Source organism: Acomys minous (genome assembly GCF_964271855.1).
Source record: "Acomys minous genome assembly, chromosome: 3".
Lineage (NCBI taxonomy): Eukaryota > Metazoa > Chordata > Mammalia > Rodentia > Muridae > Acomys > Acomys minous.
This window is the reverse complement of record NC_140485.1, coordinates 94,399,742-94,415,108: the sequence shown is the minus strand read 5'-3', so window position 1 is coordinate 94,415,108 and position 15,367 is coordinate 94,399,742. Positions and strand designations below refer to the sequence as shown.

The 15,367-nt window shown below is 54.2% G+C and overlaps 1 protein-coding gene across 1 annotated transcript in view; it reads left to right on the top strand.

Moving 5' to 3' along the window:
- Positions 1 to 2,827: 2,827 nt before the first annotated feature.
- OSTM1 (osteoclastogenesis associated transmembrane protein 1) overlaps positions 2,828 to 15,367 on the top strand; it is a 42,342-nt gene continuing 29,802 nt past the window's right edge. The window contains exon 1 of the mRNA XM_084774455.1: positions 2,828 to 3,322. Within this exon, the coding sequence (XP_084630581.1) occupies positions 2,909 to 3,322 (414 nt within the window). The 5' untranslated portion in view covers positions 2,828 to 2,908. The remainder of the gene's footprint in view (positions 3,323 to 15,367) is intronic.

The following is a 15,367-nucleotide window of genomic DNA, read 5'->3' as shown; positions in this document are numbered from 1 at the left end:
CCACCCCGAGACAACCCCAGACACCCAGAGACCTGGGGAGCCACTAAAAGGAGCAAGTAAGTGGTGGAGAGATGGAAGAGAAAGAGAAACAGAAGGATGTGGGCACAATGAAGAGACACAGAACTTGAAATCTGAGGAACAGCCTGATGTGAGTAGATGGTGGTGCTACCTGGGGTCCTGGTGGGTCCTGGCCTATGTTACCACTGGAGACCATATCTGGGTTCATGACCCTGCAATAGCAGGGGTCTCTTGCCACCAAAAGCCAGGCAGTTGTCCCTGGTAGGGGCCACCACCTGGGGACGTATCTGAGGGCTATGAAGAACAGGCCCCAATCCTTGCCTGGGCATTGTAGAAGAGCTGGCCCTGGGGGCAAGAGGGGGGGAAAGGTGACCTCATCCCCAGCCTGCTGCAGCACTTGGAAGAGTGGGCCAGCACATTGCTCAGGAAGCACCTGGAAATTCTAAGGCAGTGTGATGATTTGCATGAGAAAGTGCCCCATAGGCTCAGATCTTTGAATACTTGCTCCTCAGTTGGTGGTGGCATTGTATGTAGAGGTTTAGGAGGTCTGGCCTTGCTGGAGGAAGTATGGCACTTGGGGTAGACAGGATTTGAGGTTTCAAAGCTTTCCCTCATTCCCTGCTGGCTCTCTAGTTTGTGCAGCCATGCGTTGGCTCCACCATCATAGATTTTAATCCTGCCCTAAGCCCAAGTGAACTTTTTATTCTCTAAATTGCCTTCGTCATGACGTTTTATCACAGCCTCAGAAAAGTAATTAGTACACATGGAAACACATAAAAGTTACACTGTTTCTTTTTTCTTTTGTTACATTACACAAAACAACTATCCTACTGTTCAGTTTATGGGTAACAAAACCATGAAACAAAATTTAACAATCATAACCAAACTTAGAGACATAAATCATAAACCAAACATTTGAGGTCAAAAGTTCAAGACGGGGTTGGGGGGGTTTGGGGGTGTGGATGGCCCACGCCTTTAATCCTAGCACTTGGGAGGCAGAGGCAGGTGGATCGCTGTGAGTTCTAGGCCAGCCTGGTCTACAAAGTGAGTCCAGGGCAGCCAAGGCTACACAGAGAGACCCTGTCTCAAAAAACCAAACCAAAGCAAAACAAACAAAAAAAGAAAAAGAAAGTTCAAGACCACACAAATCAAGAAGCTGGGCTACAATGTGGTTCTGTATTTACAAAGCAAAATTCTCAAAGTGGAAAGCTGGGTGACAGAACAGCTGTGAAGGAGCTATTCCACCAAATCTGTTCATTAAACACTTGTTAGAAATGGTTTTCCAGTGCTCGCTTCGGCAGCACATATACTAACATTGGAACAATACAGAGAAGATTAGCATGGCCCCTGCGCAAGGATGACACGCAAATTTGTGAAGTGTTCCATATTTTTATATTTGACCCATCCAGGGGGAGACCTGGTGGCACTCAGAGGAAGGATAGGAGGCTACCAAAAAGAAACTTGATACCCTAAGAGCATATAAAGGGGGAGGAGGTCCCCCTCAGTCACAGTCATAGGGGAGGGGAGTAAGAAGAAAATGGGAGGGGTGGGGAGGAATGGGAAGATACAGGGGATGGGATAACCATTGAGATGTAATAAGAATAAATTAATAAAATAAAATTAAAAAAAGAAAAGAAAAGAAATGGTTTTCCAGCCTAGCATGGTGGTAGTGAGTGTGTTTAATTCCAGCATTCAGGAGAAAGATGTGGGTGGGTCTCTGAGGGAAGTCAGCAGGTCTACATACTGGGTTAGAGGCCAGCCAGGGGTACTTAAATGAGATCTTTCTTTCTTTCTTTTTCCCCAAGACAGTTTCTCTATATTATCTTGGCTGTCCTGAACTCGATTTGTAGACCAGGCTGGCCTCGAACTCACAGCCATCTGCCTCTGCCTCCCAAGTGCTGGGATTAAAGTTGTGGGCCACCACGCCCGGTTGAGATCTCATCTTTAAAGACGTAGCCAAGGCTGCACAGAGAAACCCTGTCTCAAAAAACAAACAACAACAACAAAACAAACAAACAAACAAAAGTCTTTTAGTGTAAATTCTGTTTGCAGCCCAGCACTGGTGTCACTGTATTTGCTAGAGTGTTTGGTAAGACTGCCCTGGGCATGCAATCAAATGGAGGGAGAGGGTCATAGGTTGAGTGGCTTGCCCAGGAGGCATCTCGGAACCCCCTCAGTTCCAAGCAAACTTGATGTCATGTCGGCCACACAGATGCCACTAGTCAGATGTTTACTTTTAAGTTAAGTGACGTTGAAAAAAAAAACCGGTTCTATAATTGTAGTAGCTACAATTCAAGGGCGCATGCAGCAGCCACAAGTGGCTGCTCTATTAACTAAGACGTGAGCTATAGTCATCACTACAGGATGTTCTGTCCGGCTAGACAGTTGAGACTTAAAATAAAACTAAAAAAAAAAAAAAAAAAATTAAGGCTTGGTAGCTACAAGTTCCAGAATCAGTAACTGCCAACAAATGTTATCCATTCTCCAGAGCAGATTTAAAAAAAAACAAAACAAGAACTATATTAACCGCAGCAAATGAACACCTGCTCAGCCCCACCTGCCTACTTGGTTTTTCCCGGAGCTCACTCAACAGTCATCTTCCTGGCGGAGGACGCGGGTCCAGCGACCAAAACAAACTCCGCAGGCTTCTAGAATGCAGAGAACCACAGGGTTGGGAGCTAGAGCGAGGCCAGGGATGCTCGCCAGTCCCAGCAGCTCAGCCGACATCCAGGCCGGGCGCGCTCACTCACGCGCGCCTCCGCAGGCAGGTGGGCGGGGCCGTGACGCAGGCACCTCGTGACCTCATTCAGGGCCTGCGCCGGCCAAAGCCGGAAGCGGCGGCTGTCGGAGGAAACCGGTGCGCGATCTGGTGGTGCTGGCCGGCCGGGGGATGGCTCGGGTTGCGGGGCTGGCGCGGCGCAGCTGGTGGTCGTCGCGGTGGCTGCGGGCGCTGCTGCTGCTGCAGCTGTTGCGGTGGAAGTCTGCCCTGGGCGCGCTCCCGTTCAGCAGCAGTCGGCACCCCGGCTTCGCGGACCTCCTGTCAGAGCAGCAGCTTCTGGAGGTGCAGGACTTGAGCCTGACCCTGCTGCAGGGCGGAGGTCTGGGGCCGCTGTCGCTGCTACCCCCTGACCTGCCGGATCTGGAGCCTGAGTGCCGGGAGCTGCTGATGGACTTCGCCAATAGCAGCGCCGAGCTGACGTGGTGTATGGTGCGCAGCGCTCGGCCCGTGCGCCTCTGCCAGACCTGCTACCCACTCTTCCAACAGGTCGCTAGCAAGATGGACAACATCAGCCGAAACGTCGGGGTGGGTAGAGAAGCATCCCTGGCACCTGTGGGGTTGGAGCTGGGAAAGTAAGGGAAAGGGGTTGGACTGTCTGTGGAGTTTTGGGGTATCGGAAGCAGGTGGGTGGCATTAGAGCCTTAGGGTTTGGAATGTTGCCTCCCTAGATGCTGTAAGCCCGCATCTTCTTGGGACAGATTGGCAGTTAGATAGGAGTGGCTTCCTGCGGAGTTGGGGGTATCCAACACTCCTACTTTTATCTTTTCTTTTTCTGCACCCCGCCGCGCCTCCCCATTACAGTTAGTATTTCCAGGAAAGGACCCTTTCGAAACTGCTACTCATTAGGAGCTTGTGCATTGCATCAGATGTACCCAGAACCACCAATTTCTAGCATTGTGACCTGATTATTTTTCAAAATATTGCTTTCTTCCTCTAGAAAATGCTAAGAAAAAATATCTCAGTTGTTTCATGGGAATTCATCTTAGAAAGACAATTTGGAGCCTGCTGGCCAGGAGTCCAGTACCACTCTGTTTATTAGCTTGTACTCTGGGCAGGTTAGTGACACTCTCTGCTTGTTTTCTCATCTGTAAAATGGGGCCACAGGAAGCTGACACAGAGTAGTAGCTGATCATCAGTGGGAGTTGAAAATTTAGGACATGGTCAGCTTGCCTTCTTGGTAACTTGAGAGCTTTTTGGTCACTTGGAAGGTAATGTCAAGGACTTAATGAAGGCAACCAAAAAGAGGAAGACACAGCCTTTGCCCCTCAGCACTGTCTAACCTAGGAAAGGATTAGTGTGTCAGCGCCCTGCCTTTGGGAGTCACAGGATTGCCTGGTAAAGGAAAAACAGGAATGATTCCTGGACTGGGGGGGTGGGGGGTGGAAAAATTCCTTCTGTACTGAGGGGCCAAGTAGGCTCATGAAAATGTGGTTTTAGTTGCTTTATAAGTCGTAATTGATTTGACTAAATAGAAATTTGTCTATAGTTGCACGTGTTTTTAAACTAGCCTAATGTTTCTAAATAAAATGTATGGGGTGTTTTTTTAATGGGGGGGGGGATCATTTGCGGCAGTCAATTCCAGACTCAGTCTTTGTGGAGACACCTCTCCACAGTTTAGATAGGCTTACAGGAAGTGTTTTCCAGGCTCACTTCTTTACCTGACTTTCATATAAAGGCCCTGCCCTCTGCAGCGCTTTTTTGAGCTGTTATATTAAGTAAGTTATTTTAAGGTGCCTTTCCATCCTGTTTTAATTTAATTAATTTATTTGTGATGAAGTTTTCCTGTTGCCCTATGTGGCCTTGAACTCTTGACCCTTCTGCCTTCACCTCCCAGGTCCTGACACTACAGGCATGTGCCACTGTGATCTGGTTTCATGCAGTGCTGGGGATCAAATCCATGCCTTGTCCATGCTGGGCGAGCCGGCTACTAACTGAGCCCCAAACCCCTTGTTCTTATTCTTAAATTAGCATGCCAAGTATCAGACTGGCATTTCCCCAGGTAGTTATAGTTTGCCCACTCCACATCTCCATTTCTCCAGGTTCCTCCTCCACATTTTCATTGTCCCCTCCCACCATTTGCATCCTTCCCTCCCTCACTCTCAGCTGCCCCCTCCACCATTTACACCCCCACTCACTCTCAGCTGCCCCCTCCACCATTTACACCCCCACTCACTCTCAGCTGCCCCCTGCACCATTTATATCCCACTCACTCTCAGCTGCCCCCTCCACCATTTACACCCCCACTCACTCTCAGCTGCCCCCTCCACCATTTATATCCCACTCACTCTCAGCTGCCCCCTCCACCATTTATTCCCCACTCACTCTCAGCTGCCCCCTCCACCATTTACATCCCCACTCACTCTAGCTGCCCCCTCCACCATTTACACCCCCACTCACTCTGAGCTGCCCCCTCCACCATTTACACCCCCACTCACTCTCAGCTGCCCCCTCCACCATTTACATCCCCCACTCACTCTCAGCTGCCCCCTCCACCATTTACATCCCCACTCACTCTAGCTGCCCCCTCCACCATTTACACCCCCACTCACTCTCAGCTGCCCCCTCCACCATTTACACCCCCACTCACTCTCAGCTGCCCCCTCCACCATTTACATCCCCCACTCACTCTCAGCTGCCCCCTCCACCATTTACACCCCCACTCACTCTCAGCTGCCCCCTCCACCATTTATATCCCACTCACTCTCAGCTGCCCCCTCCACCATTTACACCCCCACTCACTCTCAGCTGCCCCCTCCACCATTTATTCCCCACTCACTCTCAGCTGCCCCCTCCACCATTTACATCCCCACTCACTCTAGCTGCCCCCTCCACCATTTACACCCCCACTCACTCTCAGCTGCCCCCTCCACCATTTACACCCCCACTCACTCTCAGCTGCCCCCTCCACCATTTACATCCCCCACTCACTCTCAGCTGCCCCCTCCACCATTTACATCCCCACTCACTCTAGCTGCCCCCTCCACCATTTACACCCCCACTCACTCTCAGCTGCCCCCTCCACCATTTACACCCCCACTCACTCTCAGCTGCCCCCTCCACCATTTACATCCCCCACTCACTCTCAGCTGCCCCCTCCACCATTTACATCCCCACTCACTCTCAGCTGCCCCCTCCACCATTTACATCCCCACTCACTCTCAGCTGCCCCCTCCACCATTTACATCCCCACTCACTCTCAGCTGCCCCCTCCACCATTTACATCCCCCACTCACTCTCAGCTGCCCCCTCCACCATTTACATCCCCACTCACTCTAGCTGCCCCCTCCACCATTTACACCCCCACTCACTCTCAGCTGCCCCCTCCACCATTTACATCCCCCACTCACTCTCAGCTGCCCCCTCCACCATTTACACCCCCACTCACTCTCAGCTGCCCCCTCCACCATTTACATCCCCACTCACTCTAGCTGCCCCCTCCACCATTTACACCCCCACTCACTCTCAGCTGCCCCCTCCACCATTTACATCCCCCACTCACTCTCAGCTGCCCCCTCCACCATTTACATCCCCACTCACTCTCAGCTGCCCCCTCCACCATTTACATCCCCACTCACTCTCAGCTGCCCCCTCCACCATTTACATCCCCCACTCACTCTCAGCTGCCCCCTCCACCATTTATATCCCCACTCACTCTCAGCTGCCCCCTCCACCATTTACACCCCCACTCACTCTCAGCTGCCCCCTCCACCATTTACATCCCCCACTCACTCTCAGCTGCCCCCTCCACCATTTATATCCCCACTCACTCTCAGCTGCCCCCTCCACCATTTACATCCCCACTCACTCTCAGCTGCCCCCTCCACCATTTACACCCCCACTCACTCTCAGCTGCCCCCTCCACCATTTACATCCCCCACTCACTCTCAGCTGCCCCCTCCACCATTTATATCCCCACTCACTCTCAGCTGCCCCCTCCACCATTTACATCCCCACTCACTCTCAGCTGCCCCCTCCACCATTTACACCCCCACTCACTCTCAGCTGCCCCCTCCACCATTTACATCCCCACTCACTCTCAGCTGCCCCCTCCTCCATTTACATCCCCACTCACTCTCAGCTGCCCCCTCCTCCATTTACACCCCCACTCACTCTCAGCTGCCCCCTCCACCATTTATTCCCCCACTCACTCTCAGCTGCCCCCTCCACCATTTACATCCCCACTCACTCTCAGCTGCCCCCTCCACCATTTACACCCCCACTCACTCTCAGCTGCCCCCTCCACCATTTATTCCCCCACTCACTCTCAGCTGCCCCCTCCACCATTTACATCCCCCACTCACTCTCAGCTGCCCCCTCCACCATTTACATCCCCACTCACTCTCAGCTGCCCCCTCCACCATTTACACCCCCACTCACTCTCAGCTGCCCCCTCCACCATTTATTCCCCCACTCACTCTCAGCTGCCCCCTGCACCATTTACATCCCCCACTCACTCTCAGCTGCCCCCTCCACCATTTACATCCCCACTCACTCTCAGCTGCCCCCTCCACCATTTACACCCCCACTCACTCTCAGCTGCCCCCTCCACCATTTATTCCCCCACTCACTCTCAGCTGCCCCCTCCACCATTTACATCCCCACTCACTCTCAGCTGCCCCCTCCACCATTTACACCCCCACTCACTCTCAGCTGCCCCCTCCACCATTTACATCCCCACTCACTCTCAGCTGCCCCCTCCTCCATTTACATCCCCCACTCACTCTCAGCTGCCCCCTCCACCATTTACACCCCCACTCACTCTCAGCTGCCCCCTCCACCATTTACATCCCCACTCACTCTCAGCTGCCCCCTCCTCCATTTACACCCCCACTCACTCTCAGCTGCCCCCTCCACCATTTACATCCCCCACTCACTCTCAGCTGCCCCCTCCACCATTTACACCCCCACTCACTCTCAGCTGCCCCCTCCACCATTTACACCCCCACTCACTCTCAGCTGCCCCCTCCACCATTTACATCCCCCACTCACTCTCAGCTGCCCCCTCCACCATTTACACCCCCACTCACTCTCAGCTGCCCCCTCCACCATTTACATCCCCACTCACTCTAGCTGCCCCCTCCACCATTTACATCCCCCACTCACTCTCAGCTGCCCCCTCCTCCATTTACATCCCCCACTCACTCTCAGCTGCCCCCTCCACCATTTACATCCCCACTCACTCTCAGCTGCCCCCTCCACCATTTACATCCCCCACTCACTCTCAGCTGCCCCCTCCACCATTTATATCCCCCACTCACTCTCAGCTGCCCCCTCCTCCATTTACATCCCCCACTCACTCTCAGCTGCCCCCTCCACCATTTACATCCCCCACTCACTCTCAGCTGCCCCCTCCACCATTTACACCCCCACTCACTCTCAGCTGCCCCCTCCACCATTTACACCCCCACTCACTCTCAGCTGCCCCCTCCACCATTTACACCCCCACTCACTCTCAGCTGCCCCCTCCTCCATTTACACCCCCCACTCACTCTCAGCTGCCCCCTCCACCATTTACATCCCCCACTCACTCTCAGCTGCCCCCTCCACCATTTACACCCCCACTCACTCTCAGCTGCCCCCTCCACCATTTACATCCCCCACTCACTCTCAGCTGCCCCCTCCACCATTTATACCCCCACTCACTCTAGCTGCCCCCTCCACCATTTATACCCCTACTCACTCTCAGCTGCCCCCTCCACCATTTATATCCCCCACTCACTCTCAGCTGCCCCCTCCACCATTTACACCCCCACTCACTTTAGCTGCCCCCTCCACCATTTACACCCCCACTCACTCTCAGCTGCCCCCTCCACCATTTACACCCCCACTCACTCTAGCTGCCCCCTCCACCATTTACACCCCCACTCACTCTAGCTGCCCCCTCCACCATTTACACCCCCACTCACTCTCAGCTGCCCCCTCCACCATTTACACCCCCACTCACTCTAGCTGCCCCCTCCACCATTTACACCCCCACTCACTCTCAGCTGCCCCCTCCACCATTTACATCCCCCACTCACTCTCAGCTGCCCCCTCCACCATTTACATCCCCACTCACTCTCAGCTGCCCCCTCCACCATTTACACCCCCACTCACTCTCAGCTGCCCCCTCCACCATTTACATCCCCACTCACTCTCAGCTGCCCCCTCCACCATTTACATCCCCCACTCACTCTCAGCTGCCCCCTCCACCATTTACATCCCCCACTCACTCTCAGCTGCCCCCTCCACCATTTATACCCCCACTCACTCTAGCTGCCCCTCCACCATTTATTCCCCCACTCACTCTCAGCTGCCCCCTCCTCCATTTACACCCCCACTCACTCTCAGCTGCCCCCTCCACCATTTATATCCCCCACTCACTCTCAGCTGCCCCCTCCTCCATTTACATCCCCCACTCACTCTCAGCTGCCCCCTCCTCCATTTACACCCCCACTCACTCTCAGCTGCCCCCTCCACCATTTATATCCCCCACTCACTCTCAGCTGCCCCCTCCTCCATTTACATCCCCCACTCACTCTCAGCTGCCCCCTCCACCATTTACATCCCCACTCACTCTCAGCTGCCCCCTCCACCATTTACATCCCCCACTCACTCTCAGCTGCCCCCTCCACCATTTACATCCCCACTCACTCTCAGCTGCCCCCTCCACCATTTACATCCCCCACTCACTCTCAGCTGCCCCCTCCACCATTTACATCCCCACTCACTCTCAGCTGCCCCCTCCACCATTTATATCCCCCACTCACTCTCAGCTGCCCCCTCCACCATTTACACCCCCACTCACTCTCAGCTGCCCCCTCCACCATTTACATCCCCCACTCACTCTCAGCTGCCCCCTCCACCATTTACATCCCCCACTCACTCTCAGCTGCCCCCTCCACCATTTACACCCCCACTCACTCTCAGCTGCCCCCTCCACCATTTACATCCCCCACTCACTCTCAGCTGCCCCCTCCACCATTTACATCCCCCACTCACTCTCAGCTGCCCCCTCCTCCATTTACATCCCCCACTCACTCTCAGCTGCCCCCTCCACCATTTACACCCCCACTCACTCTCAGCTGCCCCCTCCTCCATTTACATCCCCCACTCACTCTAGCTGCCCCCTCCACCATTTATACCCCCACTCACTCTCAGCTGCCCCCTCCACCATTTACACCCCCACTCACTCTAGCTGCCCCCTCCACCATTTATACCCCCACTCACTCTCAGCTGCCCCCTCCTCCATTTACATCCCCCACTCACTCTAGCTGCCCCCTCCACCATTTATATCCCCCACTCACTCTCAGCTGCCCCCTCCACCATTTACACCCCCACTCACTCTAGCTGCCCCCTCCACCATTTACATCCCCCACTCACTCTAGCTGCCCCCTCCACCATTTATACCCCCACTCACTCTCAGCTGCCCCCTCCTCCATTTACATCCCCCACTCACTCTAGCTGCCCCCTCCACCATTTATTCCCCACTCACTCTCAGCTGCCCCCTCCACCATTTACATCCCCACTCACTCTCAGCTGCCCCCTCCACCATTTATACCCCCACTCACTCTCAGCTGCCCCCTCCACCATTTATACCCCCCACTCACTCTCAGCTGCCCCCTCCACCATTTACATCCCCACTCACTCTAGCTGCCCCCTCCACCATTTATACCCCCACTCACTCTCAGCTGCCCCCTCCACCATTTACATCCCCACTCACTCTAGCTGCCCCCTCCACCATTTATATCCCCCACTCACTCTCAGCTGCCCCCTCCACCATTTATACCCCCACTCACTCTCAGCTGCCCCCTCCACCATTTATATCCCCCACTCACTCTCAGCTGCCCCCTCCACCATTTATACCCCCACTCACTCTCAGCTGCCCCCTCCACCATTTATATCCCCCACTCACTCTCAGCTGCCCCCTCCACCATTTACACCCCCACTCACTCTAGCTGCCCCCTCCACCATTTACACCCCCACTCACTCTAGCTGCCCCCTCCACCATTTACATCCCCACTCACTCTAGCTGCCCCCTCCACCATTTATACCCCCACTCACTCTCAGCTGCCCCCTCCACCATTTACATCCCCACTCACTCTAGCTGCCCCCTCCACCATTTATATCCCCCACTCACTCTCAGCTGCCCCCTCCACCATTTATACCCCCACTCACTCTCAGCTGCCCCCTCCACCATTTATATCCCCCACTCACTCTCAGCTGCCCCCTCCACCATTTACACCCCCACTCACTCTAGCTGCCCCCTCCACCATTTACATGCCCCACTCACTCTCAGCTGCCCCCTCCACCATTTACACCCCCACTCACTCTAGCTGCCCCCTCCACCATTTACACCCCCACTCACTCTAGCTGCCCCCTCCACCATTTACATCCCCACTCACTCTCAGCTGCCCCCCCCACCATTTACATCCCCCACTCACTCTCAGCTGCCCCCCTTACCATTTACATCCCCCACTCACTCTCAGCTGCCCCCCCCACCATTTATATCCCCCACTCACTCTCAGCTGCCCCCTCCACCATTTACACCCCCACTCACTCTCAGCTGCCCCCTCCACCATTTACACCCCCACTCACTCTAGCTGCCCCCTCCACCATTTACACCCCCACTCACTCTAGCTGCCCCCTCCACCATTTACATCCCCACTCACTCTCAGCTGCCCCCCCCACCATTTACATCCCCCACTCACTCTCAGCTGCCCCCCCCACCATTTACATCCCCCACTCACTCTCAGCTGCCCCCCCCACCATTTATATCCCCCACTCACTCTAGCTGCCCCCTCCACCATTTACATGCCCCACTCACTCTCAGCTGCCCCCTCCACCATTTACACCCCCACTCACTCTAGCTGCCCCCTCCACCATTTACACCCCCACTCACTCTCAGCTGCCCCCTCCACCATTTATACCCCCACTCACTCTCAGCTGCCCCCTCCACCATTTATACCCCCCACTCACTCTCAGCTGCCCCCTCCACCATTTACATCCCCCACTCACTCTCAGCTGCCCCCTCCTCCATTTACATCCCCACTCACTCTCAGCTGCCCCCTCCACCATTTACATCCCCACTCACTCTCAGCTGCCCCCTCCACCATTTATACCCCCCACTCACTCTCAGCTGCCCCCTCCACCATTTACATCCCCACTCACTCTCAGCTGCCCCCTCCTCCATTTACATCCCCCACTCACTCTCAGCTGCCCCCTCCTCCATTTACATCCCCCACTCACTCTCAGCTGCCCCCTCCTCCATTTACATCCCCCACTCACTCTCAGCTGCCCCCTCCTCCATTTACATCCCCACTCACTCTCAGCTGCCCCCTCCACCATTTACATCCCCACTCACTCTCAGCTGCCCCCTCCACCATTTATACCCCCCACTCACTCTCAGCTGCCCCCTCCACCATTTACATCCCCACTCACTCTCAGCTGCCCCCTCCTCCATTTACATCCCCCACTCACTCTCAGCTGCCCCCTCCACCATTTATTCCCCACTCACTCTCAGCTGCCCCCTCCACCATTTACATCCCCCACTCACTCTCAGCTGCCCCCTCCACCATTTACATCCCCACTCACTCTCAGCTGCCCCCCCCACCATTTACATCCCCCACTCACTCTCAGCTGCCCCCCCCACCATTTACATCCCCCACTCACTCTCAGCTGCCCCCCCACCATTTATATCCCCCACTCACTCTAGCTGCCCCCTCCACCATTTACATGCCCCACTCACTCTCAGCTGCCCCCTCCACCATTTACACCCCCACTCACTCTAGCTGCCCCCTCCACCATTTACACCCCCACTCACTCTCAGCTGCCCCCTCCACCATTTATACCCCCACTCACTCTCAGCTGCCCCCTCCACCATTTATACCCCCCACTCACTCTCAGCTGCCCCCTCCACCATTTACATCCCCCACTCACTCTCAGCTGCCCCCTCCTCCATTTACATCCCCACTCACTCTCAGCTGCCCCCTCCACCATTTACATCCCCACTCACTCTCAGCTGCCCCCTCCACCATTTATACCCCCCACTCACTCTCAGCTGCCCCCTCCACCATTTACATCCCCACTCACTCTCAGCTGCCCCCTCCTCCATTTACATCCCCCACTCACTCTCAGCTGCCCCCTCCTCCATTTACATCCCCCACTCACTCTCAGCTGCCCCCTCCACCATTTACATCCCCACTCACTCTCAGCTGCCCCCTCCACCATTTATACCCCCCACTCACTCTCAGCTGCCCCCTCCACCATTTACATCCCCACTCACTCTCAGCTGCCCCCTCCTCCATTTACATCCCCCACTCACTCTCAGCTGCCCCCTCCACCATTTACATCCCCACTCACTCTCAGCTGCCTCCTCCTCCATTTACATCCCCCACTCACTCTCAGCTGCCCCCTCCTCCATTTACATCCCCACTCACTCTCAGCTGCCCCCTCCACCATTTACATCCCCACTCACTCTCAGCTGCCCCCTCCACCATTTATACCCCCCACTCACTCTCAGCTGCCCCCTCCACCATTTACATCCCCACTCACTCTCAGCTGCCCCCTCCTCCATTTACATCCCCCACTCACTCTCAGCTGCCCCCTCCACCATTTATTCCCCACTCACTCTCAGCTGCCCCCTCCACCATTTACATCCCCCACTCACTCTCAGCTGCCCCCTCCTCCATTTACACCCCCACTCACTCTCAGCTGCCCCCTCCACCATTTACATCCCCACTCACTCTCAGCTGCCCCCTCCTCCATTTACATCCCCCACTCACTCTCAGCTGCCCCCTCCACCATTTACATCCCCACTCACTCTCAGCTGCCCCCTCCACCATTTACATCCTCACTCACTCTCAGCTGCCCCCTCCACCATTTACATCCCCACTCACTCTCAGCTGCCCCCTCCACCATTTACATCCCCCACTCACTCTCAGTATGCACCCCCTTTCTCTTATATCACAGATAAGACTGTTCCCCTCTCCCCTCCCTTCAGCTTCTTTGTGTACTCCCGCTTGTGGGCTCCTTTCCGATTTCCGGCTTCTACCCAACTCCACTCCTCATTATGCTACATGTATAAACATTAAAGCTAGGATGTGCATATGAGCGAGCACATGGGGCATTTATATCTCTTTTTGTGCCTATGTTACTTAATACCTTAATTTTCAGTTTCATTAACTTACCTGCAAATTTCATAATTTTCAGTTGCCTTTTTAAAAACTTTTAAATAACAAGACCTCTCGTGCGCATGATGCCCACGGATCACAACGCTAACCTTGGGTCTTGGAGGTTGTCGATGTCCTCCTCATGTGTGAAGGTGCTGTGCAGTTACAAGGTTTTTAAAAAGCGACCCTGAGCTCTAGGAATTAGAGTCATGGGCACCAACCAGTAGACATGTGAATGAACGCCCTTTGCCCCGCTGAAGCATTCCAGAATGGAGCTGCAGAACCTTGGTCCTCCTGCCCCTCAGATACTACCAGCCATGGGGAGCAGGACCTACTCACCCAGTCTGCGTGTCCTCTCTGGCATCCTAGATGTGTGTCTCTGTGTCCTTCCACAGTACATGAGTAAGGAGCTCAGAAGTCTGACTTCTACCATGTACTGCTGGACTCAATAGGTTTCTGGAGAGTGGGTTTGGAGTTGACCCATGTGTCCTATCAGGAAATGTGTGTGTTTAAAGCAACAGCAGGCATGAGAGCTATGTGATGGGAGAGTTTCTTGTGTGAAAGACTAGAGAGCACTGAGCCGGTAAGCAAGGAAGCCCATGCTCCAAGTCTGCACTGGGCAGGAGCTTCGGGCTATGGGCTTAGTAGGCAATGACAAGGATTTTAAAGTCTGAAACCAGTATGATTGTATTGGAAGCTTTAACTCTTAGAGCATGCTGTGTGTATGTGTGTGTGTGTGTGTGTGTGGTGTGTGTGTGTGTATGTGTGTGTTAGTGTGTGGTGTGTGTTTGTGTGTGGTGTGTATGTGTGTGTTTGTGTGTGTTAGTGTGTGGTGTGTATGTGTGTGGTGTGTGGGTCCCCACAGAGGCCAGAGGAGGGTGTTCGATCCCCCGTCTAACACCCCGCGACGGGCTGCCTCATCGTGGTAGGAGAATGGAGCTCTGGTCCTCTACAAGAGCAGCAAGGGCTAAACTTCTGAGCTGTGTCTCCAGCCTATATTTGTCTTTTGAAAGATCATTTTGGCAACACGGACCCAGGAGGTAGAAGAGAGGGTATGTGGGAGATAAATTAGACTGTAGGGAAGGAGAAATGATGGCGGCTTAGCCACAGGGTCCCATTGTAATGGGGAGAAGTGGATGGATCTCAGAGACATTTAGGAAGTAGAAAAGACATGATTTGGTGGCTAAATTGGATGTGGGGAGCAAGGGAAAGGAAACGCTGATTTCCAATTTAATGAATAAGGTTGCCAATAAGTCCGAGGGGAGAACCTGTTTGGTGAGAAGTCATTGGCTCAGTTCTGAAATGAGTTGACTTTGAGGTATTTTGAGCCATTTTTGTAGATATATGGCATATAGGGTTGGGTATACATGTCTAGAGGTCTAGACTGTGGATTACACCTTTGGAGAATGCTTGGGGTCAA